The 15,125-nt window shown below is 43.2% G+C and overlaps 1 protein-coding gene across 1 annotated transcript in view; it reads right to left on the bottom strand.

Moving 5' to 3' along the window:
- Nucleotides 1-15,125, bottom strand: part of rasa3 (RAS p21 protein activator 3) — a 180,992-nt gene that overhangs the window by 32,873 nt on the left and 132,994 nt on the right. Inside the window, exons 11-18 of the mRNA XM_060898657.1 lie at nt 14,712-14,860; nt 13,205-13,319; nt 13,004-13,078; nt 10,958-11,081; nt 6,657-6,763; nt 4,026-4,103; nt 1,374-1,451; nt 204-277 (exon numbers count right to left, since the gene is read on the bottom strand). Of these exons, the coding sequence (XP_060754640.1) occupies nt 204-277; nt 1,374-1,451; nt 4,026-4,103; nt 6,657-6,763; nt 10,958-11,081; nt 13,004-13,078; nt 13,205-13,319; nt 14,712-14,860 (800 nt within the window). The remainder of the gene's footprint in view (nt 1-203; nt 278-1,373; nt 1,452-4,025; nt 4,104-6,656; nt 6,764-10,957; nt 11,082-13,003; nt 13,079-13,204; nt 13,320-14,711; nt 14,861-15,125) is intronic.

Genomic DNA, 15,125 nt, shown 5'->3' with positions numbered 1-15,125 from the left:
GACCTGAATCTGACAGACAGATTAGAGATACACACACGTATCCTTTCCATTGGCTCTGCTGTTAATACTTAAGTTGAGCTAAGCTGCGAGTTTCCAACTTGCAAAAGATACAAGGTTTTCATTTACGGCATGCATTAATTCATCTTTGGGTTAGCCATTCACAAGATGGTAGATAATACAGCACAGTATCGCTGCTTGCTTACCCTTCTTTTAACATGATCGGCGTCTCGATGCTCTTCTGGTCCCACCTCCCAGACGATGAAATCAGATCGAGAAACTGCACACAAGCACAAAACATCAGAAGGAATGGAACCAGCAGCATTTGTTAAACACCTATGGGTTCATCCACAGAAAATAATGCAGACTGGATAAGTGTGCTTTATTAAAGCTGGGGTTTAAAATAGAAGGAAAATGGCAAAAAATGTGAAGAGGAGTTAACAGGACGTGTCCGCTTTTACATTTTGTTGCCACATCTCTCTCTCTCTCTCTCTGACAATTACACAGGTTTGGTTATGAGTGGGTTGTTTCTATGGAAGTCAAGTAATGCCCAGGTCAGACGGCAGGCTGCAACTAGTTTTCAACTACTTGCGTCTACCTGCGATAACAAAATCGCAGGTAGACGCAGTGCAAGACTGGTCTTGCACTGACGCAGATAACGGCAGAGTGTTGCAGAGGGTCGTTAGCAGAGGCAGGCTGACGCAAGTGGATCACGATCTATTCGCATTTCAGCTGCAATTCGCTTCCAATCGGTGCAAATAGCAGGTCGATGGATGTAGAGGCAGGCGGTCGTGCAATGCTTGAACGACCAATCGCAGGTTGAAGCAGGTAGTAGACGCAGGGGAAGACGAGTCTTTAGAGATGGCTGCGATGCATCGCAGGTAGACGCAGACTGCACCTGCAAATAGTTTGCAACAACCCGCGAGCAGTCTTATGGCCTCATTTTTTTTTTTAAAGGTTTTCTGTGCGCTGCGTCAACCTGCGTCTGCTTCCGACTGGTTGATTCAGCTTAAAAACTCTGCGTCTTGCAATACGTCTGACCACAACGAAGGATTTGATGCAAAACGCCTGCGATCGGTCGCCACCCGATCGCAGCATGCGTCTTTCTGCCGTCTGACCTGGGAATAAACAATACTGAACTGGACAAAATTGCTATTTTATTTAAAGTAATGTCATAGTCTAAATGAAAGAGCCAGTTGTCATGCACTGCGCTGACACAGCAGAGCTTCACACACCGAAATGAGCAGGATGTGGCGTGGCAAGTGGACATGCACCATAAGACTCAAAAGAAAAATCCATGTTACTTTGAATTTAAAAAAAAAATATATATATATATATATATATCACAAGTTAGAAAACACAAATAAGCAACTCACATTTTTCACGGCATCTGCATACTTCTGCTCGTTGAAGTAATCGTAAAACGCAGCCATGTAAGACTCTTTAAAGTTGCCCTGGAGAACAGTGAGAAAAGCTGAGATCACTAGCACTTTCAAAAATACACAATATTTCAGCACTGGGCGGCACGGTGGTGTAGTGGTTAGCACTGTCGCCTCACAGCAAGAAGGTCCTGGGTTCGAGCCCAGCGGCCGGTGAGGGCCTTTCTGTGTGCAGTTTGCATGTTCTTAAATAGCCCAAACATAGTTCATTGATTAAAAAGACAGGTGTTCTTTGTTAACGTCGCGCGTGCCGGAGCTCGTTAGGCACACCTTCAGGTGCATGAGCTAAGGCGCGCAGGACTGACACCGTTCTGTGCAACACAATCGCACTAGAAAGCATGATCAAGCTGCCAGTGTAGCTGCAGTCTTTTTAGTTGCGAATTACAAGCATTTCCTCGTGTTAATAATTAGCCATGTCAAAACAAGCAAAACTTTCCTCCTTCTTTCGACGTGAACAGAGGTAAGCAGTTTATTATATATATTTTTCCCATCAAAGTTGCATTTTGTGGTTTCGAAGCTAAGGGTGTTTTCACACCTGGTCCCCTTTAAAGGAACCAGACTCGGTCCTCTTTAAGTGGACCAAAAAGTGGACCAACAGAAAAAGAACTCAGTTCTTTTTGTGTTCACACTGTGAATTTATTACAAAGAGGACTGGGTTCTCTTTCTGGTCCAGTTAAGCTTTGATGGGGCCTCAGTCCTCTTTCTGTTCACACCAGGTCCTCTAGAGCCCTCAGACCCCCAGTGCACGGAATTCTGGCTAATTTTCTCTTGAATCAAAATGTCTGCTGCCATGCTTGCCCTGCTGTATTCTTTGATCAAAATAGTGCGGATTAAGGAAAATAAATTTATTATATTTTTTATATATATATATATATATATATATATATATATATATATATATATATATATATATATATATATATATATATTATAATATAGTTATATTATTGTGGCCGACTCATCAGTCAGTAAGTTCAGAGAACTGTAAAGCGGCTGTGGTAAGTTCCAAAAGGAAGTTGAGTTTCCCTGCTACAGTCACGTGACCAACTACGGCAAACGAAGAAGGTTAAACTACAGTGAAAAAGGCGAAGTGAACCCGGTGCGCTTTTTGTTCACAATGCGCAGATTAGGTGAACCGTACCGTTGATTTTTAGTGAACAGTACTGGGACCACCTCCTGAGGTGGTCTCAGTTCGGTTCGCTTTAAAGGGGTCTAGGTACGGTTGGAGTGTTCACATATGCGCAAAAAATGCTGATTCATCGATCTGAGTTCGGTTAGATGGCTGAAAGGGACCAAGTGTGAAAACACCCTAAGTTTTAGTGCCGTTTCTAGAACACAACATCAAGAAAACGTGGAAGAAACAGCAATAATGGAAGAGCCGGTTTCTAAGCTGCCTAAAACTAGCAATGGTAATTATTTTTTGTTACATAATGTACTCAGGTTGCCAGTCAGTGTGCGAGACAGACACACACACACACACACACACACACACACACACACACACCCTGAAAACTCCTAGCTACGCCCCTGATTTACATGAGAAATTTGGTCTTCATTGGTGTGTTTAAATTTACAGACAATACGAACTAATGTGGGCGGCACGGTGGTGTAGTGGTTAGCGCTGTCGCCTCACAGCAAGAAGGTCCGGGTTCGAGCCCCGTGGCCGGCGAGGGCCTTTCTGTGCGGAGTTTGCATGTTCTCCCCGTGGGTTTCCTCCGGGTGCTCCGGTTTCCCCCACAGTCCAAAGACATGCAGGTTAGGTTAACTGGTGACTCTAAAGTGAGTGTGAATGGTTGTCTGTGTCTATGTGTCAGCCGATAACCTGGCGACTTGTCCAGGGTGTACCCCGCCTCTCGCCTGTAGTCAGCTGGGATAGGCTCCAGCTTGCCCGCGACCCTGTAGAACAGGATAAAGTGGCTACAGATAATGGATGGATGGATTTCAGCACTGAGTGGAGAACGACTGTTTCAAGTTTGTAGTTTAATTGACATCTAAACCAATCTTCATGACTGCAGAGTCAGCTGTTCAGTTTACCAGCAACCTTTAAAGGGGACGTATTATATAAAACTCACTTTTTCAGTGCTTGTGCACATATGCTTGGGTATTTGGAGCCTATCAACCCACAAACTCCGATAGAAGAGAACCCAGTCGGTTTCTTTTATTCTTCCTATTTCAGCAAACGTGCTTCAATGAGCGACTCCCCTTTCTATGTCACAAGGGGAGCTCATTGGCATTATCCCACCCCCTCAACTGCATCTCCACTCATGGCTTGAGAACTGCCTTTGTAAAGGAATATTGATGAGGAAAGTGCTACCCGATTGGCTGGTGGAAGAGGGGTGGGGTGGGGTGGGGTGAGCAGTGGCTCATTATCATTTAAAGGAACAGGCACTCAATCAAATCAGCCGATTTGACCAGGGCTGTTTGGACAGGGTGAGAAGGGAGCTGTTGTGCTTTGTCCTTGTGGGATTTTGAACAAAGCACGTCATGGGCATTTTATGAATGAAATGATGACAAGGCAAACATTTTTCTGTTTAAAAAAAAACAAACAAACAAGTGGTAATGTTTCCAGAGCCATATCCATTAACTTACTGATTTCGACTTGGCAAGGCTTCCCAGGGTCTGGATGGTTTTGGAGATGAGTGTCAGAGTCCGTGATGTACAAGGATCCTTTTAAGGGAAAAACAAGAAGGATTTTAACCAGTGATACAAGGAACTCACACAAACATACAGTTTCACACACTGGTAACAGTTGCGGGCTCCTTCAATCAGTTAAATCCAATTCCTCCCATTTCATGTGTAGGACGTTATTATCAGCAAGCAGACTAGCCTCAACGCCAGGCATTGCCTGAATGCCCAATTTGCTCAACCAAGATGTTCGAGCAGAAATATTTTAGTGAGTTAGGTCCGTTCGGGCGCACCGATGGTCGGCTTCTTTAAGCACAAACATTATTTTCGGGTGAGTACATTACAAAAACAAGACGTATTAACCAGCATCCTCGCCTCCCCTGTGATCATCATTTTGTTTTTTTCTTCCGGATTTGTAACGGCGATTTTGATTGGCTCGCTTCAGGCGTGTGTGCGTATTTGTGTGCGTGTTCTTGAAGTGGTGCATATAGTGTTTACCATCCCCCTATCAAGTAGCATCTGTGACCGGGGATTCTCAGCAGTCAAAAGAATCACAAGTGACTAGAGATCGCACACACACACAGAGCGAGAGATACATTTGTGGGTAAATTATATAGATCTGTGATGCCTGCTGGAAGAGAAGAGCAGGGAGAACTGAGAATCAAGCGGTTGTGGTTTGTTTACACCTGATACCAAAACTTGTAGTATCCTAGCAACCATCGCAAAGACGCGGACAAAAAGCCCAGAAACTCCTCCTTACCCGGGCAAAAACGATGCAAGATTTATCTTGTAGTGTTCTGATCCCCAGCTCTTTAACCCAGCCACATATAAAAAGTTGTTTCCCTCCACGCTCTTCCAGGTTTTCATCTGTGTGTCCGTGTAGAACGATGTCTGCAGCACCAGGTAATTTACGATGTCCGGGAACTCAACAGATTGATAATTTTCCATCTCATAATGAATGAATAACTTTATTTAAACATGGTAAGTTCATGAGCAGAGCTGGTGGGGTCGTGCATGTACAGATACAAATAATTACAAATACAAAAGACTAAAAATCTACACAATCTTTTGGGAAAAAAACAACTTAAAATCTGTTGATTATCTGTTAATTATCTTCACATTAAGTTAATTAATAGTATGCATAACTATTGTCTTTGTATTTAGTTACGGCTACAATAGGATCAAAATGTATTCTACTAATGTCAAATTTAGCTAGTAAATTTCTTTCACAGGAAAAATCCTTCTTTGTTAGCGTGTAAGGATCTAATCCCATTGAGTGGTTTCTACATCCACTTCTTTTGAGTGGACTTCTTGGTTTTAATAACTTTCTTGTTTGCTGGACACAAACATGGCAATAAGTTCTTGTGTCAATGGACCAGACTCCACTTTTGGATCATTAATCTTTTTTGGCTGAGAATGCCCTGCATACATGGGTTGGCTTCTGGCACATCCATACAGTTTTAAATACAATACCTACAATCTAAACATTTTGTTTTTATTGTATTTATTTAAATTCCCATCTGTAACAGGGGGTGATGTTGCATCCCATTAATACACTTTAAAATAGATTATTAGATTCTAATAGAATAGATGAGCCAAAATAATTGGGGATCTTTTTTAATGGGCCCTGACTTGGTACAAGTACACTACCGTTCAAAAGTTTGGGGTCACCCAGACAATTTTGTGTTTTCCATGAAAAGTCACACTTTTATTTACCACCATAAGTTGTAAAACGAATAGAAAATATAGTCAAGACATTTTTCTGGCCATTTTGAGCATTTAATCGACCCCACAAATGTGATGCTCCAGAAACTCAATCTGCTCAAAGGAAGGTCAGTTTTATAGCTTCTCTAAAGAGCTCAACTGTTTTCAGCTGTGCTAACATGATTGTACAAGGGTTTTCTAATCATCCATTAGCCTTCTGAGGCAATGAGCAAACACATTGTACCATTAGAACACTGGAGTGAGAGTTGCTGGAAATGGGCCTCTATACACCTATGGAGATATTGCACCAAAAACCACACATTTGCAGCTAGAATAGTCATTTACCACATTAGCAATGTATAGAGTGGATTTCTGATTAGTTTAAAGTGATCTTCATTGAAAAGAACAGTGCTTTTCTTTCAAAAATAAGGACATTTCAAAGTGACCCCAAACTTTTGAACGGTAGTGTATGAATAGGTGGCCCTCGAAGCAGAAAAGGTTGAGAACCCCTGCTCTACAGGGCCCGGATCTTGATGCATATAATGCAGAGAGGGCAGTCCACCTATGGTGGATGGAGGGACAGTGTGAACGGCGCCCACAATTTACAGAGGCTGCACAGGAAGCTGATGTAGATGAGGACGACAGGTTGTTTAATTTCCTCCTAAATGCAATGGCAAACCGAATGATAAGACAGTACTGCAGTACAGAATCCTGTTTTTAGTTTTATAATTCCTCTTTGCAGTATTGCTAGCCATTGTTATTGGCAAAATAACAATGGCTAGCAAAAGGAGGGCAAAAGGAGTCAAAAGTTAATGTTGAGGCCTGGCAGATCACATGTACATTATGATGATGTATGTTATGTTGCATGTACAGTAGGGAGTAAACACTCACTGGATGATGCGGCCTAAGTTGAAAAAGGTTGGGTGATAGGATCGCTGGGGCGAAGAAACGCAGGAAAATGAAGCTACTGACTGCTGTGTACCTCACATCTTGGTCCACTGTGAAAATCCACAAACATAAACATCACCACTCCTTTTCTCCATCATCATCATCATCATCATCATACAGACATAGTTCCAGATTTTAACACTTGACAATCCAGTTTGGGACTGTAGTCATATTTCCTTGCTGTTATAGTAACAGCCCAGGCATTTGTTTATAGGACATTAGCTAGATAGCTAATTACCTAAAAAAGTAGCAAGATTTTTTTTTTTTCATGAACTATATTGTGTACAATGTCCAGTCGTGGATCTGAATGTATTCATTGCACACAACTGCAACAAAAACTGAAAACAATGTTATTGACCTTGGTGTGATTATTGACACCAGTATTATATATTGCTAAGATAAGAAATATAATGTCATTACACAATGCAGAAAAACTACTGTAGTTCATGCTTTTGTCACCTCTAGGTTGGATTATTGTAACGCCTTACAGTCTGGATGTTCCAGCAGAGTGCACAAACAAGCTTCAATTAGTCCAGGATGCAGCAGCAAGAACCCTTACCAGAACTAGAAGATATGACCACATCACCCCTACCTTATCCACACTCCACTGACTCCCAATTAAATTTTATATCGATTATAAAATATTCCTATTGACCAATAAAATCAGTGAATGGTCTCGAGCCACAGTATTTGAACGAACTTCTGGTCCTTTATGACCCGTCACGTCTACTTAAATCAAAAGGTGCAGGCTACTTGTTGGTACCTCAAATCATGAAAGCTACAGTACAGCAGGGGGTAGAGCCTTCTCTTACAAAATCCCTATAGTTATGGAACAGACATTCAAGTAGTGTTCTGGACTTGAACACAGTCTCAGGGTTCAGGTCTGGGCTGAAAACATAATTGTTTTGTCAAGCCTTTTGTTAATAGCTTTTAATTAGGTAAAGGAGTAGATCTGGAGGGTCCTCAGGCATAGTCTGGTTAACACCAGACCATATCACAAGTGAAATATGGTCTGGAATCTGCCTATTGAATTTCTTGTAGGGGAGGTGTGGTTTACGATTGTCAACGGCCGTTTATTGGACGTTGCGAATGTCTATCATTTGGCGTATACGTAGCCCATGGCCAATCATGGCAGTTGTACCCGGTGACGTAGTTAGAGCGACGAAGAGGCGAAGAAGAAAAAGAAAGAGAAAGAGAAGGCAAAACAAAAATAGACTGTAACGCCAAACGCTGTTCTTTTTTTAAAACAAACTTTCACTCTAAACTATTCAGAACAGTGTCTAAAGCTTGATCGAAAGTTTGGTTCGTATCGCTCGCCGCCATGTTAAATGTGATCCGTAAACAGTCCCAAATAAACTACAAGCTTCCGTTTGTCGAGTAGTACGCATCACCGTCTTTCCACCCCTCCCCACTCTCTGATTGGCTCCCTAACTCAGGCGAGCCTTTAGACCATAGTTTCCATGCTGTCTTTTCAGATCGGAACGATTGTGCAAAGCAGCATGGGATTTCCCAGGCTACCTCAGGCATAGAGAGTTTTGGTGAACTGGGATGTATGGATTCTGACCCCCCTCCAATCTCACACGTTCACTCGGGTTTGTTGACGGTCTAGTGGCTAGCTGTTTTATGCCTCAGGGCTCCCTCACGTCTGTGTTACCTTCTGGCTCTCCCTTTTAGTTATGCTGTCATAGTTAGTCTTGCCAGAGTCCCTGCTTGCACTCAGTGCACAATGTATACCATTTTTAATCATTAGGTGACAATGGGCATACCTTTTTCTCCCTGTCTCTCTGTCAAGTTACCCATGTCACTGCTGAGATACCAGTGATGCTGATGTCTCCTGTTCTCCAGACCTGCCTGACCCATCCTGATGCCCTACTTCTGGCTGGAGTTCTCATCACTTCACTCCTGTGAGGATGGCCCCATATATAGAGCCCCAGCTCCATCCTGATGCCCTACTTCTGGTTGGAGTACTCATTACTTCGCTCCTGTGATGATTGCCCCATATGTACAGCCCCTGATCCATCCTAATGCCCTACTTCTGGCTGGAGTTCTCATCACTTCGCTCCTGTAAGGATGACCCCACATGTACAGCCCCTGATCCATCCTAATGCCCTACTTCTCGCTGGAGTTCTCATCATTTCATCCCTGTGAAGATTGCCCCATATGTACAGTCCCTGATGCATCCTGATGCCCTATTTCTGGCTGGAGTTCTCATCACTTCGCTCCTGTGAGGACTGCCCCATGTGCACAGCCCCTGATCCATCCTGATGCCCTATTTCTGGCTGGAGTTCTCATCACTTCGCTCCTGTGAGGATTGCCCCATGTGCACAGCCCCTGATCCATCCTGATGCCCTATTTCTGGCTGGAGTTCTCATCACTTCGCTCCTGTGAAGATTGCCCCATCTGCACAGCCCCTGATCCATCCTGATGCCCTATTTCTGGCTGGAGTTCTCATCACTTCGCTCCTGTGAGGACGGCTCCAAATGTACCTTAGAAGATGGCTCCAGACACTTAGTTCAAACAGTTTTGCTACAATGGCTTAGGTAGGACTACAATTGCCATGATAATTTAAGGACTGCAGTTGTCATGAACAGTTTTGCACTCAAGTCTCCATCTGTAAACAACTGATAACTTGAACAAAATAGACTTCATGTCAAAACTATAATGAATTTCCTGGTTACACAACTGCACTTTTTGACCATACAGGACACTCTTATAGAAGTGAGTTATTTATAATCATGTAATCCGTTTTCACACAGAATGAGGATGGCTCCCTTTTGAATATGGTTCCTCTGGTGCGACCATCACCTCAGGCTTGCTCATTAGGGATACGTTTATAAATTCCATCCGTCCATCTATTATCTCTAGCCACTTATCCTGTTCTACAGGGTTGCGGGCAAGCTGGAGCCTATCCCAGCTGACTACGGGCGAAAGGCGGGGTACACCCTGGACAAGTCGCCAGGTCATCACAGGGCTGACACATAGACACAGACAACCATTCACACTCACATTCACACCTACGGTCAATTTAGAGTCACCAGTTAACCTAACCTGCATGTCTTTGGACTGTGGGGGAAACCGGAGCACCCGGAGGAAACCCACGCGGACACGGGGAGAACATGCAAACTCCGCACAGAAAGGCCCTTGTCGGCCGCTGGGCTTGAATCCAGGACCTTCTTGCTGTGAGGCGACAGCGCTAACCACTACACCACCGTGCCGCCCCATTTATAAATTCATAAATTTAAAATCTATATTTTTCTGTAAAGCTGCTTTGCAACAATGTTTATTGTTAAAAGTGCTATAACTAAACTGACTTGACTACTGTTCTTATTACAAATTACTGACAAAAAAATCTGCAGTGCAATGAATGGTACAAAAAAAAACCCTAATTTGATTGGTCAAACTGAGATACACAAATGTAACTTGAACGTGAATGGAAATAAGTCCGATTTTTGTGTGTTTCAGCTGCCTGCCTGAGAATATGCATACGAATTTCTAATCTGTGACTCAGAAAAAACAAAGAAAACACCCCCTCAATTCCTACTTTGGGAGTTCAGCATGTGATGTTAAATCATCATGGCGGCTCACAGCACCAACAGTAAACAATAAAATGTAGCCCTTCTTTATTTTTAAATGTGTTATACTTTAAAGACAAATATAGATCTATCATACAAGCTTCGCTAAATCGATCTATGAGAAGGTAAATATACATCGCCTCATCACACTTAGCTTGTTAGATTTTTGCGAACAAAAGACGAACATGGAGGCATCCATGCTTCTGCTCCACTTGATAGCTCAGACAGACACTGAAAAATGACGTAATTCCTAAAAGTCTTCATCTTAACGCTCTCCTGTTTGTGTAGAATGTCACTGCAATGTGCCTCACTGTCCAGCAGGAGGCATCGTGTCAACTCCAATTCCAATCTGTCACTGACTTCTTTCAAATACCAGGGACAGTGAACAGGACGTGAAAGCAAATGAGGACATACAAATGGCAGGGAATGCAGAGTGACCAAAGGGATCAAGAACGGGCAGACAACTCAGAAACTCCTCAGTGATCATTCATTTCTGAAACTCTGTAAAGTGAAAACGAACCTCACACACACTGTATGAGAAAGAGCAGAACTGATCTGAGGTCAGGGTGACGCTGAATTCCACTAGCACCACTAATGAAAGCAAGAGACTGGTCTGTGCTTCGCAGCATTCAGCCGCTAACTCAAGGTCACGTGACGTATGTACGTGGTTACCTTGGAAACGGGTGGCGGCAGATTCTCGGAGCGAGAAGAAAATATCGCACATGACCGTGGGGCATCTGACGCCAGAGGTAGTGATGACGTTGAAGATGCGATCCACGTAGTGCCGCAGGTTCTCCTGAGAACAGGTATAGAAAGGGAGATGAAAGAACGCGCGCGCGCGCACTGCTAGGGAACAATTATGCATGCCCGTGTTTGTGCCATCATGTAGATGAAAACAGACAACTGTGAAAACATTTGGAAATTAGAAATGCCTTTCATAACGTCCGGTCTAGAGTTTTGTCTGTCTGCATTGCTTGGTTTCACATAGCTAAGTAAACAAGCGTCCAGGATCACATGCCTCTGTAACTCACATACAGTGGGGCAAAAAAGTATTTAGTCAGCCACCAATTGTACAAGTTCTCCCACTTAAAAAGATGAGAGAGGCCTGTAATTTTCATCATAGGTATACCTCAACTATGAGAGACAGAATGGGGGGGAAAGAATCCAGGAAATCACATTGTAGGATTTTTAATGAATTAATTGGTAAATTCCTCGGTAAAATAAGTATTTGGTCACCTACAAACAAGCAAGATTTCTGGCTCTCACAGACCTGTAACTTCTTCTTTAAGAGGCTCCTCTGTCCTCCACTCGTTACCTGTATTAATGGCACCTGTTTGAACTCGTTATCAGTATAAAAGACACCTGTCCACAACCTCAAACAGTCACACTCCAAACTCCACTATGGCCAAGACCAAAGAGCTGTCAAAGGACACCAGAAACAAAATTGTAGACCTGCACCAGGCTGGGAAGACTGAATCTGCAATAGGTAAGCAGCTTGGTGTGAAGAAATCAACTGTGGGAGCAATTATTAGAAAATGGAAGACATACAAGACCACTGATAATCTCCCTCGATTTGGGGCTCCACGCAAGATCTCACCCCGTGGGGTCAAAATGATCACAAGAACGGTGAGCAAAAATCTCAGAACCACACGGGGGGACCTAGTGAATGACCTGCAGAGAGCTGGGACCAAAGTAACAAAGGCTACCATCAGTAACACACTACGCCGCCAGGGACTCAAATCCTGCAGTGCCAGACGTGTCCCCCTGCTTAAGCCAGTACATGTCCAGGCCCGTCTGAAGTTTGCTAGAGAGCATTTGGATGATCCAGAAGAGGATTGGGAGAATGTCATATGGTCAGATGAAACCAAAATAGAACTTTTTGGTAAAAACTCAACTTGTCGTGTTTGGAGGAGAAAGAATGCCGAGTTGCATCCAAAGAACACCATACCTACTGTGAAGCATGGGGGTGGAAACATCATGCTTTGGGGCTGTTTTTCTGCAAAGGGACCAGGACGACTGATCCGTGTAAAGGAAAGAATGAATGGGGCCATGTATCGTGAGATTTTGAGTGAAAACCTTCCATCAGCAAGGGCATTGAAGATGAAACGTGGCTGGGTCTTTCAGCATGACAATGATCCCAAACACACCGCCCGGGCAACGAAGGAGTGGCTTCGTAAGAAGCATTTCAAGGTCCTGGAGTGGCCTAGCCAGTCTCCAGATCTCAACCCCATAGAAAATCTTTGGAGGGAGTTGAAAGTCTGTGTTGCCCAGCGACAGCCCCAAAACATCACTGCTCTAGAGGAGATCTGCATGGAGGAATGGGCCAAAATACCAGCAACAGTGTGTGAAAACCTTGTGAAGACTTACAGAAAACGTTTGACCTCTGTCATTGCCAACAAAGGGTATTTAACAAAGTATTGAGATGAACTTTTGTTATTGACCAAATACTTATTTTCCACCATAATTTGCAAATAAATTCTTTAAAAATCAGACAATGTGATTTTCTGGATTTTTTTTCTCATTCTGTCTCTCATAGTTGAAGTGTACCTATGATGGAAAATTACAGGCCTCTCTCATCTTTTTAAGTGGGAGAACTTGCACAATTGGTGACTGACTAAATACTTTTTTGCCCCACTGTACAGCCTCAAACACATGCACACACACAAGGAAACCACACACAGGCTCATAAACATGCAGACTGAGAGACGTATGACTCACCCTGTTGGTCTCTAGGTTCTCTGATTCCTTTAGCTTAACAGGGTCGATTTCACAAGGCTTGTGCTCCGTGCAGATCTATGCCACAGAACACACACACACACACACACACACACACACACACACACACACACACACACAATAATAATCACAAACGTTAAAACCGAACAAAACAATATTTTCAAGAGAGAAAGAGAGGCTCACCTCATCAATAATGGGTTTGAGAGTGACCTGTAGATAGTGCATCCCTGCCAGCTTCATGGTCTCATCGATGCATTTGGATGTTAATGAATTGCCCCGAAATATCGTGTTAGGATCCCTGAAGGACGGCAAGATACTGCTAGGAGACTCAAAAATGACTACATTATTAATACCCAAGACTCAATTTGCAACTCTGTAAATACTAAGGTGTGGGAATCTCTAGACATCTCAACATGCAATCAGAGTTTAATTCAAGGTGATAGGACGTGATCATGAAGACTGCCTTCTCACAGTACCTCGCTCCGGTGTAATCAAAATATCCAGCTTGCTGCTTTACACATTGCGTGCGTGCTCCCGTCACAGGTCAGTGGTGCGAGACGTACGTATTATGACTTTATGTTTATGGAGAGAAATCCAGCCGGCATGTCTTCTTTGTAGGTAAATATGCAGGTAAATAATTAACCGATTTACATTATTTTCCATTATGATTACTGTATACTGGCATATAGTGAATAACAGTCCCAGCTGCCTAATGTATCCCACCGCTTAAAGGAGAACTGAAGGAAGTTTTTTTTATTATCATCAAAATTCTATTTCTCATTTTATTAAATATCGGAATGCATGTTTGATCGCTATTTTGTCACTGCTATAGCAAGTTATGAGTGTTTGAAATATGCTCTGTAATATATCAGTCCATATGTCAAAGCGACGGCCGTAAACGAGATTCGTCGAGACCTGTGCGAGACGTCGTAGGACGGAAGTAAAACGTACAGCGGAAATCAAAGCGACCGACATCTGCTAACGTTGTCAAAAGCCGCACGCGCGCGCGCTCTTTCGAATGCTGACATAATCAAGCCGGAGGTTTTCCCTGTGTCCGAAATCGTTCCCTACTCACTATATAGTGTGGACGCCATTTTGTAGCGCTGTCCGAAACCTTAGTGAGGATTATGTGGGAAATGCGCTCAGTATAATATGTATTTATCACAAAAATACATGCATGTGTTTATTATTTTGAAAACCCGCCAGCCGCCTGATCCGGCACGTTTTAACTGTGCGACAGTAATGACGTAAATACCAGTGCGACGGAATCGTCCTTATCCTGTCGTCTTTCTGACTCTTCTCTACTCCACGTTGGTTCGAAGTCGTATGGAATAATCTCCGTCACTGATGAAGCTGGCGAATCTCGAAATTAATCTAAATTGGAATGATATGGTGATCCGGCCGCTGGGTAAACGGTTTTCAAAATGGCGGCGCTGACACTTCACGTTTGAAGTCTCGGACAAGTCTCGTGAAGATCGCATGGATAAGCGACGCCTGCCGTGGACCAAACGAACTACATTCGACATGGCTAAACACCGAAAAGGCTGATAAATGTAATATAATATGCCAATACGAGTTAATAAAACCGAAAACGTAATTGAACAGCACATTAATTAAGAAATAAAGCAAGTTTTAAAATGACTGTAAAGACAGTAAATAAGGGTGTGTGTGTGTGTGTGTTTGAACTCACTGTGTGCGATTAACCTCTGCATTGGCGATTGCACTGACAAAAGGCACGATTTTGCCGTACTGCAGAAACAGACGGACGAGCGGGACGGCTGCTTCCTGCTTCTCCCGGCACACTTCTCCAAGGATGTGGGCTGCTGACGCTGAGACAGGCTACAACAGTGCGTGCACACACACTTTACAATCATAATTATGTTTGGGAACGATGACACAACATATGGTTATAGGTGTGAAGGTCATGGCAAAAAAAAAAAAAATCACAATATTATAATCACACAGTCCAATACTACAGTATTTGCTACTCCACGTTTGTACAGTACAACTGCATAGAGGACAACGTTCAAAGCTTCCTAATCGATGAACAGAAATTTCATACAAACCTTAAAAGCCTAGAATGCAACAAACTGCACTGATCTAT

The sequence above is a fragment of the Neoarius graeffei genome, chromosome 18, assembly GCF_027579695.1.
Source record: "Neoarius graeffei isolate fNeoGra1 chromosome 18, fNeoGra1.pri, whole genome shotgun sequence".
NCBI classification, from domain to species: Eukaryota; Metazoa; Chordata; class Actinopteri; order Siluriformes; family Ariidae; genus Neoarius; species Neoarius graeffei.
Note: the sequence above shows the minus strand (reverse complement) of the source record. Positions and strands in the feature narration are given on the sequence as shown.